General features: G+C 42.1%; 1 protein-coding gene across 1 annotated transcript; it reads left to right on the top strand.

Annotated features, from left to right (window-relative positions):
- The first annotated feature begins 1,212 nt into the window (after positions 1 to 1,212).
- On the top strand, positions 1,213 to 7,738 carry LOC109873683 (prostaglandin E2 receptor EP4 subtype-like). Its single transcript, XM_020465340.2, has 2 exons — positions 1,213 to 2,382; positions 5,429 to 7,738. The coding sequence occupies exons 1-2, from the start codon at positions 1,591 to 1,593 to the stop codon at positions 6,053 to 6,055; spliced, it is 1,419 nt and encodes a 472-aa protein (XP_020320929.1). The 5' UTR covers positions 1,213 to 1,590; the 3' UTR covers positions 6,056 to 7,738.
- Positions 7,739 to 14,666: the final 6,928 nt, after the last annotated feature.

The following is a 14,666-nucleotide window of genomic DNA, read 5'->3' as shown; positions in this document are numbered from 1 at the left end:
AAGGGCAGATTCACCACTCGTCCCCTGATCCTCACAAGGCATCCTGATCTCTTTCCACAAAACCTACATTTCCTTTTCCAGTGAATCACGGGGATCTGGGCCTGGTCGTGTGTCTGTAGTATATCCCTCACGTCCAACTAATTGAAGAAGAACTCCTTGTCCAATTTGAGGTGAGTAATCCAAGTTCTGATGTCCGGAAGCTCTTTTTGGTCATAAGAGACTGTAGCAGCAACATTATGTACAAAACAGTGGTGTTGATAAACCGCTTAATAACATCCCTGTTTCTTCTTACTTTCTTGTTGTGTTGCACAGTTTCAATATGCAGACCTTCGTCATGATCGATACAGCTTTTTCCCAGAAGCTTGAATCTGATGTGGGCATTTATATGCCTCCTGCTTTTGTTTTGCAGTTTAGCTGAACGATGGATGTTCTTCAGGTCCCTTCAGGTCCCTGTACCCCCCTTTCGCCCAAGGCTCAATTCTTTCCAAAAAGGCAAGGCCAGCAATACAGGCAGCTTGATGAAAGGCTCCCTGTTAAACAGCTATACTTTTGATACCAATTGGTATTGAAAGCCCACTCACCTTTTCATCCTTCTTCATAAAACTGATCTCAGGCAGAGGTCTACCCTCGGTTTTAATTTGCACCTTTTCCGAGTAACCCAGAGAATTAAAGGGGTTCTTCAACAAAAAGTCAACAACATTTTCAGTAGGATTGGCGGTGAAAACGGCTGGTAGATACAGTAGCTGCTCGAGCTGGTAGCTATCTACCTACTGCTACTTGCTACTGAAGTTAGCAAAACAAATTGAAATAAATTGCAATAACTGGACACAAAAATAAAGTTATAAAACCAAGAAAACTATGTATAATCTACCTCCTCCATCTCCTGTATTTTGAAGAAGAATGTACACAGTTTCTTCTTCTACACAGAGGAGGACAGAAGCTAGCTGTTCTCCGCCTACATCATGGTGCTACCCCCAGAGAGTGCTGTTGAAAGAGCTTCATTGCAAAACATTGTGTTTTAATCAATTACTTGGTGACTTATGAATATATTTAGTATAGTTTTATCTAAAAAGGATAACTTTTTTAGTGTTTCGTTATTTTAATTTTTTTAAATGAAATTTCACTGAGAAGGATGGTCCTCCCCTTCTGGGATATGCTTTTCAACAGTAAAAGTAAAACAATTCGCGGGAGGACGTCTTTAAAGCTGCTCCACCTCCAAAAGTGCAGAGCCTCTGCTTCAAACTTGTGAAGGGAGCGACCACAAAGGAGGAGTTGAACATGTTGAACACTGCAGCGCGGTGTGCAGAACGCCTGACACAAAAACACTTCTGATAGTCAAAAACCTAAAGTTAGCGACTAACAGAAGAGACGAAGGTATACACGGAGACACGGAGACATTCGTTAGAGTGGTTATTCGAGTGCGTAACGGTTAGATAAGATGATGGAACTTGGGTGGATTTGCACGTTATTGAGCAACTTGGAGAGCACGCACCAACGAAAGAGTAACTATATCGTCTACAGGCCAACGATTTGGGAGATAACACTGAAGAAGAACTAACTATTTCGTTCCACATAGACAGTTACAAAATAATGTCGGGTATGAATAACGGCACGATGACAAGTGGGCCCCGGGAGCCTACCATCCCGGTGATTATGTTTATATTCGGAGTGGTGGGGAACGTCATCGCCATCGTGGTGCTCCGAAAGTCTCGGAAGGAACAGAAGGAAACCACCTTTTACACCCTGGTGTGCGGGCTTGCAGTGACCGACCTTTTGGGCACGCTACTGGCCAGCCCCGTCACCATCGCCACCTATGTGCAAGGGAAGTGGCCGGGTGGAGAGTCACTGTGTCAGTACTCCGGCTTCATCCTTCTCTTCTTCTTTCTAGTCGGCCTCAGCATTATCTGTGCCATGTCAATAGAGAGATACTTGGCTATAAACCATGCGTATTTCTACAACCATTGCGTGGACCAAAGACTTGCGGCGTTGACGCTTGCGGGCATCTACATTTCTAATGTGCTGTTCTGCGCGCTGCCTGCCATGGGACTGGGGAAAGTGAATAAACAGTTCCCAGGGACCTGGTGCTTCATCGACTGGCGGACTAATGACTCCACGCACGCCGCCTTCTCCTACATGTACGCCGGGGTGAGCTCCTTTCTTATCCTGGCCACGGTAATATGCAACGTGCTGGTATGCGGGGCGCTGATTATGATGCACAAGCGGTTCATCCGCAGAACATCGCTGGGTACGGACCAGGGAGGACGCATAGCGGACCTGAGGCGCAGACGGAGCTTCCAACGGTTGGCCGGCGCAGAGATCCAGATGGTCATTCTGCTCATCGCTACCTCCGTGGTTGTTCTCATCTGCTCCATACCTTTGGTGGTAAGTTGACATCTTGCAAAATAAGTTTTGCAGTAGTTTGACAGATTTAAAAAAAAGTTTCGCAACATGTTGGTCTCTCTTTTGTGTCTCTCGTTGTGTGTGCGCAGGAATGGATAACGTTCTGGTTGGTGTGGTGTCATTTGTAACAACTTTATACGTCAGCATACGCATTCTTAATTGGATGGAACATGCCCAAAATGTGCATTAAAGAAAATGGTTTAATATTTAGTAAATTAGCTCCTAATAGAATGAAAGATATTGATAGGCTTGATTATAATTCACGTGTAATTAATTAACGTGTGATTGCACTGTTATTGTTTAGACGCTTGTCTGCTGAGGTGTTGTTACTCTGGTAACTCTAATGTCAACTTCTGGCGCTCTTGCCATTAGAAACATTTCCTTACTTTGAGAAAAATAAGAACAAGTAAATATAATTGATCTATTGATCATGTTTGCTTTTATCTTTAGATACAAAAGTCACCAGTAACAAAACTATAACTATAACAAAACCTTAAAGAGAAGCCCTTGGATTAATAATATTTTAGATGAATATCTAATTTGATAGCATGAATAACAAGTATTTGTGACTTAGCAAACCGATAAGGAAGACAGGCTAATTCACATTTGTGTGTACCTTGAGAAATGCAAATATCCAGATTTCATCAGCTCATTGATTGGTGGTGTCTCCTTGTTGGTGGGTATCTGTTGCACCTGTGCTGGCTTGTCCATCTTGTTGCTGGGTGGTGTTACACCTGTGCTGGCCTAGGTGATGTTTGGGAGTTGGTGTGGGGTTTTCTTTTTGTTTTCCATTTGCTAGCCAAATTTAGTGTGCATCCATGGTGGGAATATTTTAGGGTACATTTTCCAAGTTGCTTGTCAACTTTCAGTGGAGACCCCCATGGATGTCCTTCAGAACCCCCTTTGAACCCCTGGTTTGGTAGTCAGTGATTTTCCTTGTTAGTTCCCTTTGTTGTGAGTGAAATCTTCTCTTGTGGGAGAACGTAGCACTTGTTTCTGATGGGATCGGTCTGTCTGTCTACTGCTCAGCCAGTGTCAACCATTTCCACCAAACTCTGCCCTCTGAACATACTGTAAAACCAAATGTTTAGGATCTGAGTGTTTAGGATCAATTTACACGAGGAAACATATATATGAAAACAAACTATTCTAAAAATCTAACTGCAACAAAGCATGCTGAGAAATATGATAATGAGGCCACTCCCACGTCTTTTCGCCTCGGAGAGTTAACGGAAATTGACCCAACACAGTTGAGTAACAACAACACCACTCGATTGAAAAGATGTCTTGAGTCAAATGTCCTGTTAAGTGTTGAAATGTAGGTAAGGTGACAGACATTCCTTACACTGATCTGAATAAAAGTTATGGAAAGTCACATCACTTTGTAATGACTAAAAGCAGTCTAAACAGGATGATGGGAAAGTAAACACTAGTGTTTGAAATCGGATCATTTAGGAGATATACAGTAGGTGTTCTCCTGATTGGAAACTGACAGGAAACAGCTGACTATCATGTTTAATCTTGCATTTTAAACGCCTTTGTTTAAGATGAGAACACTTATTGGCAAATCTAAATGCCTAATGTTGAAGTTTTAAACACTGACGTTTACGTTATAAACGTGTCACGTTTTATGGTTTTACAGTGCAAAGAATACTACAAGCCATTCTGTCCCCATGCACTGCATGATAGTCACAAGAGGATACTGTATGGACAGAATCACTAGAGACTGTACATCCTACACGCTTTGAAAAACACTCCACAACAAAAATGAAAAAACAAACTGCAAGGTACCGAGGGCAAAAGTTCTGAAGAGGACCAATGATATATTGTGTTCTATAAACCATCCCCATGCCGCATTTGAGAGTTACATGTAAGGACAGATCCACTAGAGACAGTACATTATATCCCGCAAGCTTCAAAAACTCTGAAGAAGACCCGTTGGTCTATAATTAGATATTATTGTGTTCTATATGCTATCCCCCCCATGTGCTGATTGAGAGGACCAAGCCACTACAGTACATCCTGCAAGCTTCAAATACTCCACCAAACAAAAAATGAAAAGACTAGCTGAAAGAGACCCTGTAAGGGCAGCATGTAGACTAGCGGTTAAGAGTGTTGGACCTGTAACAGAAAGGTTGCTGGTTTGAATCCCTAAGCCAGCAAGGTGGAAGAGTTGCCATTCTGCCCTTGAGCAAAGCAGTTAACCCCGAATAACAACTGCTCCCTGGGCGCCGACGACATGGATATCAATTAAGGCAGCCCCTCGCACCTCTCCTATTCAGAGGAATTGGATTAAATGTGGAAGACACATTCCAATTGAATGCATTCAGTTGTACTACTGACTAGGAATCCCCCTTTCCCTGTAGTTCAATAATCAGTGTCCTTAAGAGTTCTCCCTCCTACTGTATTTACCAGTAACAACCTTATCATATAAACTAGTTACTTTACTGTACTTCACTTGTTTTGACATTGTGAGTCAGAAATGCTGTTAATTGGACCCAGGGGAGAGCCAATGGCCAGAGACGTTCATATGATTGATGATTAACATGGGGAGTGGGGTTGTGTTTTCATTGGCTCTTTGCCCAGGCTTCCGTGCCGCTGCCTGTTGCTGATACTATTGCTCCTTGTACACTCCAATGCCAATGATCATCTTATGCCAATGTTACAACATCATAGGTTAGAAGCTTTTCAACCATGATAGTTTGTTCTGTATGTCCGCTATGTATATTTTTTCTTGCACTACAATAACATGTAGTTATTGCTAGGTTTAGATTAATGTTATTCATGTTTGAAGAAGAAAGCAGGCTTGAATGCTACTTCAATTGTATTTAATTAAAGTAGTTCAACAGGATTCAATAGGAAATCAATCATTTTGTAAAATGTGTAAATTTTTGTCATTTAGCAGATGCTCTTATCCAGATCTTATTGAACACACCTATTGAAGCTTCCAATGTACATCCTCCTCATACATACACAGAATAGCCAATAACCCTTAAACCCTGTCCATCTCCCTTCCTTCCTCCCTCAGCTGCGGATTTTTGTAAACCAGCTGTCCAAGATTGAATTTGACGCCCGTTCAACTCCCATAGAGAAGAACCCAGATCTCCACGCCATCCGAATTGCCTCCGTCAACCCCATCCTCGACCCCTGGATCTACATCCTGCTGAGGAAGACCGTCCTACTGAAACTGGTGGAGAAGATCAAGTGTTTGTTCTGTCGCTTGGGCAGCCAGGGGCGGGGCTCAGGGGTCAGTGGTCAATTCTGCTGCGGAGGTGAAGGTCATCGGAATTCGTCCATCGTCTCCCTGGACTCCCCGTCACTGGTGTCCCGCGAGTTGAAGGACGTCATCAGCACCTCGCAGACGTTTCTTTACCTTCCAGAGGGGACTAAAGGGGGGCTGGGGGGGTTTAGAGGGACAGGGGGAGAGGGAAGACCTAGCCTCCCTGCTGTGGAGCACTCCCTGCTCCGGGACCAACAGACACCAGCGGGTAAGGGGATGCAAAACGATCCCAAAAAGGGCCCCAGGATATCAATGAGGTCAGAGGGGACAGTTGACCCTTCACGTCTGAACAGGGTGCAATTGGACCGAAAGGACAAGACTCTGCATGTGACATTTACAGACGAGACACTGAACTTACAGGAGAAATGCATCTGATGGACACAAACACAAACTCAGCCAGAGTGGCTGATAATACAGAAAAGTCACAGAGGGAAGGGCATTTAGGACTTCTAATAGCCTAAAAGGTTGGGACTTCTGACGGGTTGAACTGAAATACACGTTGATAAACTGAACTCACAGGTGAAGGATTTCTGGGAGCTGTGCAAACACACGGTTGGTTTTACTGACAGCTGACACGATAAGAGGAGAAATAGTAATCGTTCTATAGTGATTGTGTTATTCTTCGAACTTTGAGTTCATTGGTGATGCTCCAAAATGGAATGTCAGCCGAGCAGAAACATGATATCCTGTTTAGGGTTTGGACAAAATGGAAATACGGTGCCAAAGTGGATTGTAGGAGATTGGATCTATTGACATGGATGGATCTATTGTATATGTCACAGTCTTATTACAAGAATACCAATATAATATACCAGCACACACATCAGTAATGAACATAAAATGTCATATGAACTTTTATAAAGACTATAAGGAGATTTCATTGCACTTTTCAAGAACTCAAAACCATTGAAAGGCTGTCAGAATGCTATCAGTATAGAATGTTGCTTACCACTGACTACTACTACAAACGTTGTGATATACTGTAAATAGTTATTAGGCTATAATGTGAACTGTGTCCCATAAAATGAATTAATTTTTAAATTAAAAAATAAATGTTTCTTCTCTGTGAGAAGGTCAAGTTAGTTTGTATCCATTTAAAATTGTTACAAGATGGATTGAAACAGTATGCTACATTTCAACATTTGCATCATATTGGTTAACTTGACAGCTCCACAACAATGCCTGAAGTATAAAAATCAAGCAAGAATATTGAGCGCATAATTCCGTGCATTTCACTTGTACTGAGCTTGTATGGTTGAAATAACAACGATTATTTAAATTGCTGTCTTTTGTTGTGTTCAAATGACACATCAGCTTCATATGTGTGCATGTCCATTGCTTTCCCCCCAATTAAGTGATATCAGCGAACTGCAAAACTGGATGATTTGTTTTCAGCGTGGCTGAAGTACCCACTGGGCACCAGGGTCTTAGGCACAAGTAGGCCTTGATGGGCCCAGGCCCAACTACTTGGGAGCCAGGCCTACCCAATCAGATTTAATGCTCTACTTGTCAGTGTTCCAAACGGGACGTTGTTTGTCTTTTTACTTAAACACAGTACTTGAATTGGGAAGAAGCTCACCGGAACTGAATTGTCTTCTGCTTGAGTTACTGCACCACCTATAGAATATTAGCTCAAACCTATTGAGGAGTGCACCTAAATATGCATACATTATCAGATAGAAATAATAGCAAGCAGTAGGAAGGCATATACACTGAGTGTACAAACATTATGCTCTTTCCATGACATAGGTGAATCCAGATGAATCCAGATGAAAGCTACAGTATATTTTTAGTGGCCTCCCACTGGTCACAAACTGGTTGAATCAACATGGTTTCAAAATCATTTGTCAATGTTTTGTAACGTGGAATCTATGTGGAAAGTACTTTGAATTTGATTTGAAAAAAGTAATCTACGTAAACTGTTGTTTTGAGAGTGAAAATTCAACAACAGGATTATGTCATCCTGATAACCACTTTTCAACATAGCTAAACCTTGTATAAAATATGTTGAATTTGTACCTTTGAAACAACGTCATGAAACATGGTACAAACATTTTACATGTTGCATTTTATTTTTGTTCAGTGTAAATATTTTACTTAGATGTTTGGCTCAGATGGAGATGGGAATCTGGATATTGAATTGTGTTTGGTTGTCAACGCAACGAAATATCAATATTTGAAGGAGATTTATTTTCTGCTTAGATAGTTCCATCTGTGCCACTGACTGTCCAGCTTTGATTCTAGTTTCTCTTCAAATGAATAATTGATGAGTACAAAATATCTGAAATTGAATTCCCATTCGAACTTTGTCGTGCTTTTAAAAGGTTGAAAGCTAAGTCAAAACATATTTAGATGACAACTAAACCAAAACTCTGACAGAGATTTCTATTAGATTTCTAATTTGTTTGTGATTTTAGATGTTTGAACACATACAGTACCCATACTCAATTCAGGGTTTTTCTTTATTTTTAATATGTTCTACATTGCAGAATAATAGTGAAGATATCAAAACTATGAAGTAAAACATATGGAAGCATGTAGTAACCCAAAAAAGTGTGAAACAAATCAAAATATATTATATTTTTGAGATTCTTCAAAGTACCCACCCTTTTTCCCGTGATGACAGCTTTGCACACTCTTGGCATTCTCTCAACCAGCTTCACGTGGAATGATTTTCCAACAGTCTTGAAGGAGTTCCCACATATTCTGAGCACTTGTTGGCTGCTTTTCCTTCACTCTGCGGTCCAACTCATCCCAAACCATCTCAAGTGTGCCTTGAATTCTAAAGAAATCACAGACAGTGTCACCAGCAAAGCACCCCCATACCATCACACCGACTCCTCCATGCTTTACGGTGGGAACCACACATGCGGAGATACTCTATTCACCTACTCTGCGTCTCACAAAGACACAGCGGTTAGAACCAAAAATCTCAAATTTGAACTCATCAGACCAGAGAACAGATTTCCACCGGTCTAATGTCCATTGCTCATGTTTCTTGGTCCAAGCAAGTCTCTTATTATTAGTGTCCTTTAGTAGTGGTTTCTTTGCAGCAATTCGACCATGAAGGCCTGATTCACGCAGTCTCCTCTGAACAGTTTATGTTGAGATGTGTCTGTTACTTGAACTGTGTGAAGCATTTATTTGGGATGCAATTTCTGAGGCTGGCAACAGGTACAGGTACAGGTACCTCCACCACACTCACCCCTCTCCCCAGAGCTTTCGCACGCCTCCAGCACACACACACTTTTGGGACCAGTGACTCTGAACTTAAAATGGCTTACAATGGCTAGTTGTTATATATTTAAAAAAATTATTGTGCATTTGGCTATTTTCCTCATGACTCCTGCATACTTTGTTGACTACAAACTTTCTTTGCCCAACCGTGGGACAGACTATGTTTGTTCCCGCACTCGGGACTCTGACTCTCTATTGGTTACATGGACTATTGGCCTCCCATCCTTTTCTAACCACCACTCGCCGGGTTTTGTATTCATGTTACTTGATGAAATTGCTGTACAATATGATCTTGTTGCCATCTGATGCACATTCAGATGTCATAAATCAGCACTGCAGAGCTCTCCCTGTCCAATGCTGTGCCTTGATTGTATTACTGTTGATGATATCTGGAAATGTGCATGTACACCCTGGCCCATCTACTGTTGCTAGCCCCAATTCTGACTCTGATATCTGCTTCAATGATTTCTGCTCTTGTAAAAGCCTGGGTTTTCTGTATGTTAACACAAGAAGCATATTACCTAAAATGGATCAATTGAAAGTGTGGGTTCACAGCTCCAATCCAGATGTGTTGGTCATTACTGAGACGTGGCTGAGGAAGACTGTTTTGAATACTGATGTTAACCTTTCTGGTTATAACCTTTTTCTGCAAAACAGATCTCCCTAAGGTGGGGGAGTGGTAATCTTTACCAAGGATCACCTTCAGTGCTCGGTTGTCTCCACCAAATCTGTCCCCAAACAATTTGATTAGCTGGTTTTAAGCATTAAACTTTCAAATAGCTCTTTGTTGACTGTTGCTGGATGCTATCTTCCTCCATCAGCACCGGCCTGTACCCTACCTGCCCTAAGGTCTCTCCTGGCCCCTTACACTAAGTCTGAATTTGTCCTGCTAGGTGACCTAAACTGGGACATGCTTAAATCACCTGACCAAGTCCTAAAGCAGTGGGACTCTATCATTCTCAGATTATTACCAATCCCACAAGGTATGACTCCGAACACCCAGAAAAGGCTACTCTCCTCGATGTTATCCTCACAAATAATCCTGATATCAGTTTGGTGTTTTCTGTAATGACCTAAGTGTTCACTGTTTTACAGCCTGTGTTCGTAATGGCTGCTCAGTGAAACGACCTGTCCTGATTTGTCGTAGACGCTTGCTAAAAAACTTTAATGAGCAAGCCTTCCTTCATGAACTGAACTCTGTAAAATGGTATAGAATCAGCTTGATCCCCTCTTTCAAAGACGCTTGGACCTTCGTTTTTGATATTTTCGGTGGTATTGTTAACAACATGCCCCCATAAAGAAAATTAGAATTTAAACAGGTGCAGCCCCTGGTTCGACTATAATCTTGCAGTGTTACTGCACCTCAAGAATTGCATTTGGCAAAAGGCTCATCACACACATACTCAGGCTGACTGGCTATCGTTCAGGCAAATGAGAAATAAGTGCACTCAGGCTATCCGGAAGGCCAAAGTTAGTTACTTTAAGGAGCAGTTCTCTCTCTGTGGGTCTAACCCCAAGAAGTTCTGGAAAACGGTTAAAGACCTGAGGAATAAACTCTCCTCCTCACAGATGCCCATGTCCCTTAATGTTGATGATGTGGTTGTTACTGACAAGAAGCACATGGCTGAGCTCTTTAATCACCACTTCATTAAGTCAGGATTCCTATTTGACTCAGCCATGCCTCCTTGCCCGTCCAACATTTCCTCATCTCCCACCCCTTCTAAAGCGACTATCCCCAATGGGGACTATCATCGCCAAGCCTGTCTCCAACCTTTTTAACCTGTCTCTTCTTTCTTGGGAGGTTCCCATTGCTTGCAAGGCAGCCACAGTTTGTCCTTTATTTAAAGGGGGTGATCAGCTGATCCTAACTGTCCTAGGCCTATTTCTATTTTGCCCTGTTAATCAAAAGTGTTGGAAAGAAATGTCAATAATCAACTGAACGGGTTTCTTGATGTCTATAGTATTCTCTCGGGTATGCAATCTGGTTTCCGCTCAGGTTATGGATGTGTCACTGCAACCTTAAAGGTCAACAATGATGTCTTTGTCCATTGTCCTTGATTCTAAGCAATATCGTGATGCTATTTTTATTGACTTGACCAAAGCTTTTGATATGGTAGACAGTTCCATTCTTATTGGCCGGCTAAGGAGTATTGGTGTCTCTGAGGGGTCTTTGGCCTGGTTTAGTAACTACCTCTCTCAAAGAGTGCAGTGTATAAAGTCAGAAAATCTGCTGTCTCAGCCACTGCCTGTCACCAAGGGTGTACCCCAAGGCTCGATCCTAGGCCCAATGCTCTTCTCAATTTACATCAACAACATAGCTCAGGCAGTAGGAAGCACTCTCATCCATTTACATGAAGATGACACAGGCTTATACTCAGGTGTCTCCTCCTCGGATTTTGTGTTAAATGCTCTACAACAGGGCTTTCTTAGTGTCCAACAAGCTTTCTCTACACTTAACCTTGTTCTGAACACCTCCAAAACAAAGGTCATGTGGTTTGGTAAGAAGAATGCCCCTCTTCCCACAGGTGTTACCTCTGAGGGTTTAGCGCTTGAGGTAGTCACCTCATACAAGTACTTGGGAGTATGGCTAGACGGTGCACTGTCCTTCTCTCAGCACATATCAAAGCTGCAGGCTAAAATTAAAGCTAGACTTCGTTTCCTCTATCGTAATCATTCCTCTTTCACCCCACATGTCAAACTAACCCTGATTCAGATGACCATCCTACCCATGCTAGATTACGGAGACAAAATGTATAGATCGGCAGGTAACGGTGCTCTCGAGCGGCTAGATGTTCTTTACCATTCAGCCATCAGATTTGCCACCAATGCTCCTTATAGGACGCATCACTACACTCTATATTCCTCTGTAAACTGGTCATCTCTGTGTACCTGTCGCAAGACCCACTGGCTGATGCTTATTTATCAAACCCTCTTAGGCCTCACCTATCTGAGATGTCTACTGCAGCCCTCATCCTCTACATACAATACCCGTTCTGCCAGTCACATTATGTTAAAGGTCCCCAAATCCCTGGGTCACTCCTCTTTTCAGTTCACTGCAGCTAGCGACTGGAACGAGCTGCAACAAACACTCAAACTGGACGGTTTTATTTCAATGTCTTCATTCAAAGGCTCAATCATGGTCCCTCTTACTGACAGTTTTGGCTGCTTTGTGTGATGTATTGTTGTCTCGAACTTCTTGTCCATTGTGCAGTTGTCTGTGCCCAATAATGTTTGTACCATGTTTTGTGCTGCTACCATGTTGGGTTGCTACCATGTTGTTGTTATGTTGCTACCATGCTGTGTTGTCATGTGTTTCTGCCTTGCTATGTTGTTGTCTTAGGTCTCTCTTTATGTAGTGTTGTGTTGTCTCTCTTGTTGTGATGTGTGTTTTGTCCTATATTATATTGTATTTAAAAAATAAAATAAAAATGTATCCCAGGCCGCTATCCCTGCAGGAGGCCTTTTGCCTTCTGGTAGGCCGTCATTGAAAATAAGAATTTGTTCTTAACTGACTTGCCTAGTTAAATAAATAAAATAAAAAAGCAATTTGTAAATAGATGCTTTTCCTTGTTCTGCCACCAACTTACCCTCATGCTGCAATGTTTGTAAACACAGAAATGGGTCTCAGCAAAGCACAATCAACCTGGACCAGCCTTTTACTGACCACCTGACCTCATGATAACTTTGACTGACATTATTATCAATAGGCAAACATTGCATGAAGCTGTTATGGCCATGAGAAGTAGGGAAACACCCACAGAGCTCGATGAGGAAGGTTGTAGGCAGGTCACAGGAAAACATAGCAAAACACATGCAGCCAAACTGAACCAGGCTTTACTATTGACCGAACTACCTGATTAAGGCTTCTGAACAAATAGGTTATTGATCAGGCCAGCCTACTTGATGGCGCTACAACTAAACATCAGTACTGGTTACAGGATTCATCTGATGGAGTGACAGATCATTGAGGGCAGGGGTAATAGATTACAGGATTCATCTGATGGAGTGACAGATCATTGAGGGCAGGGGTAATAGATTACAGGATTCATCTGATGGAGTGACAGATCATTGAGGGCAGGGGTAATAGATTACAGGAATACATTGATGGAGGTGACAGATCATTGTTCAATATCAATCACATCCTTCCAGAATGTATTTGTTGAGAGGCCTTGAACAGGTAGTCAGTTGTAAAGACTGGTGGTTCAGGTTGGCTGCTTTGATGTTTTATTTGGAAGAAAACGGCTTTGTCCGAGATGTTTTAGAGGCAAATTTGGCTCTACTACATCAATTCTACTACAGCTCCTTTCTAATGAAAAACATGTAAACATATTACTCTTTGAACAATGTCAGGCTTCTGTACTGTACATCCACAAGTGAAAAATATTTGTAGCCAACCAAGTTTTACTTTATAGACTTACGCTGTGCGAGTGAATACAATAGACACTGTATACAGTGTCCAAATCTAGCATATGGCAACAAAAAATAAAGGCCAATTACATTTGCAATGTTACTTGTAATCAATTGATTTATTTGAAATGTACACTTTACAGGTAAGATGGATACATTCTCATTATTTACACAAAGTATTAGTACACAAAGTCAGCTGGGTCAGTTACAGAAGCATGATTACAATTCACACTAAATAGGCTATGAGCACTGTCATGGTCAAAACAGTTACCTTCCCCACTGTGTGTTCACAGCTCCACCCAATGATCCCCCACATGACCAGAGGATGAGCTCAGTTCTATGAAATGAATGACTGTTGCCAACACATTCATGGTCCCCTTTTTCTAGTGAAACGCTCTGTGTCAGAGTGAGTCTTTCAAGCAAAGTGGGCGTACAGCATTTATTGTGTGATGCAGACGTCAGGGTTCTCATACCAGCGGAGCAGAGTAGAGCAATGATGAAGTAAGTTGTCAAGGAAGTAAGTTTGTATTCACACGGGTCGTACCGCCCCCACCTACTGTCTACCATGTCAATGCAGAGCCATACGAAGCATTTAACGGAGTGTCATTAGGCCTCTGCATGCTCCGCAATTGCGTCACACTCCATACGAAGCCGCCGACCACATTTTCAGATCAAGCATAAATCGGCCTTTACTATTAAATATATTTCTGCATCCATTACAAGTGACATAGATTACGAAATTGTCTAAATATTATTTCATATTGTTAGGTTCGGAACAAACAGAGTAAAAACTCATGACTAGGAAAAGCTCTAACCAAGTTTAATCACCCCATTGGGTCATACATCTGCAAAAACAATATACAAGTCACACAAGCACATCTTTACACCTCACAACTAGGCGGAGTCACCTCCTTGCATGTCTAAGATAACCAATCATTCTTTGGCGTTAGGCAGATACACAGTAGGTTCCTCTTACTGGTATTGTCATGGCCCTGCCTCAGTCCAGGACCCTCATGGGTGTGGAAGTGTGTGTGTGTGTGTGTGAGAGAGAGGACTGTAATCCCAGCATGGTCTTCTCTGTCCGTCTGTTGACTTAACCTGGAGTTGAGTTCCACAGCCCTCATGGTCCCGGTTCCTCCGCAGCTGGTCTGCCTTTTCAAGAACTGATACTAGACCGTTTCCCTTTACCTCCCTCCTTAGCAACATTCATATTCAACACTATATTTGAACAGAATATTACTTTTCTGTACTTCCCTTTTCTCACTGAGTAACTTTCCATATCACTCAGTAACTTTCCGCGCACCAAGTTTACCCTTTACCCTTCCTTGACCCCAGACATATA

This window comes from Oncorhynchus kisutch, linkage group LG29 (assembly GCF_002021735.2).
Source record: "Oncorhynchus kisutch isolate 150728-3 linkage group LG29, Okis_V2, whole genome shotgun sequence".
NCBI classification, from domain to species: domain Eukaryota; kingdom Metazoa; phylum Chordata; class Actinopteri; order Salmoniformes; family Salmonidae; genus Oncorhynchus; species Oncorhynchus kisutch.
Note: the sequence above shows the minus strand (reverse complement) of the source record. Positions and strands in the feature narration are given on the sequence as shown.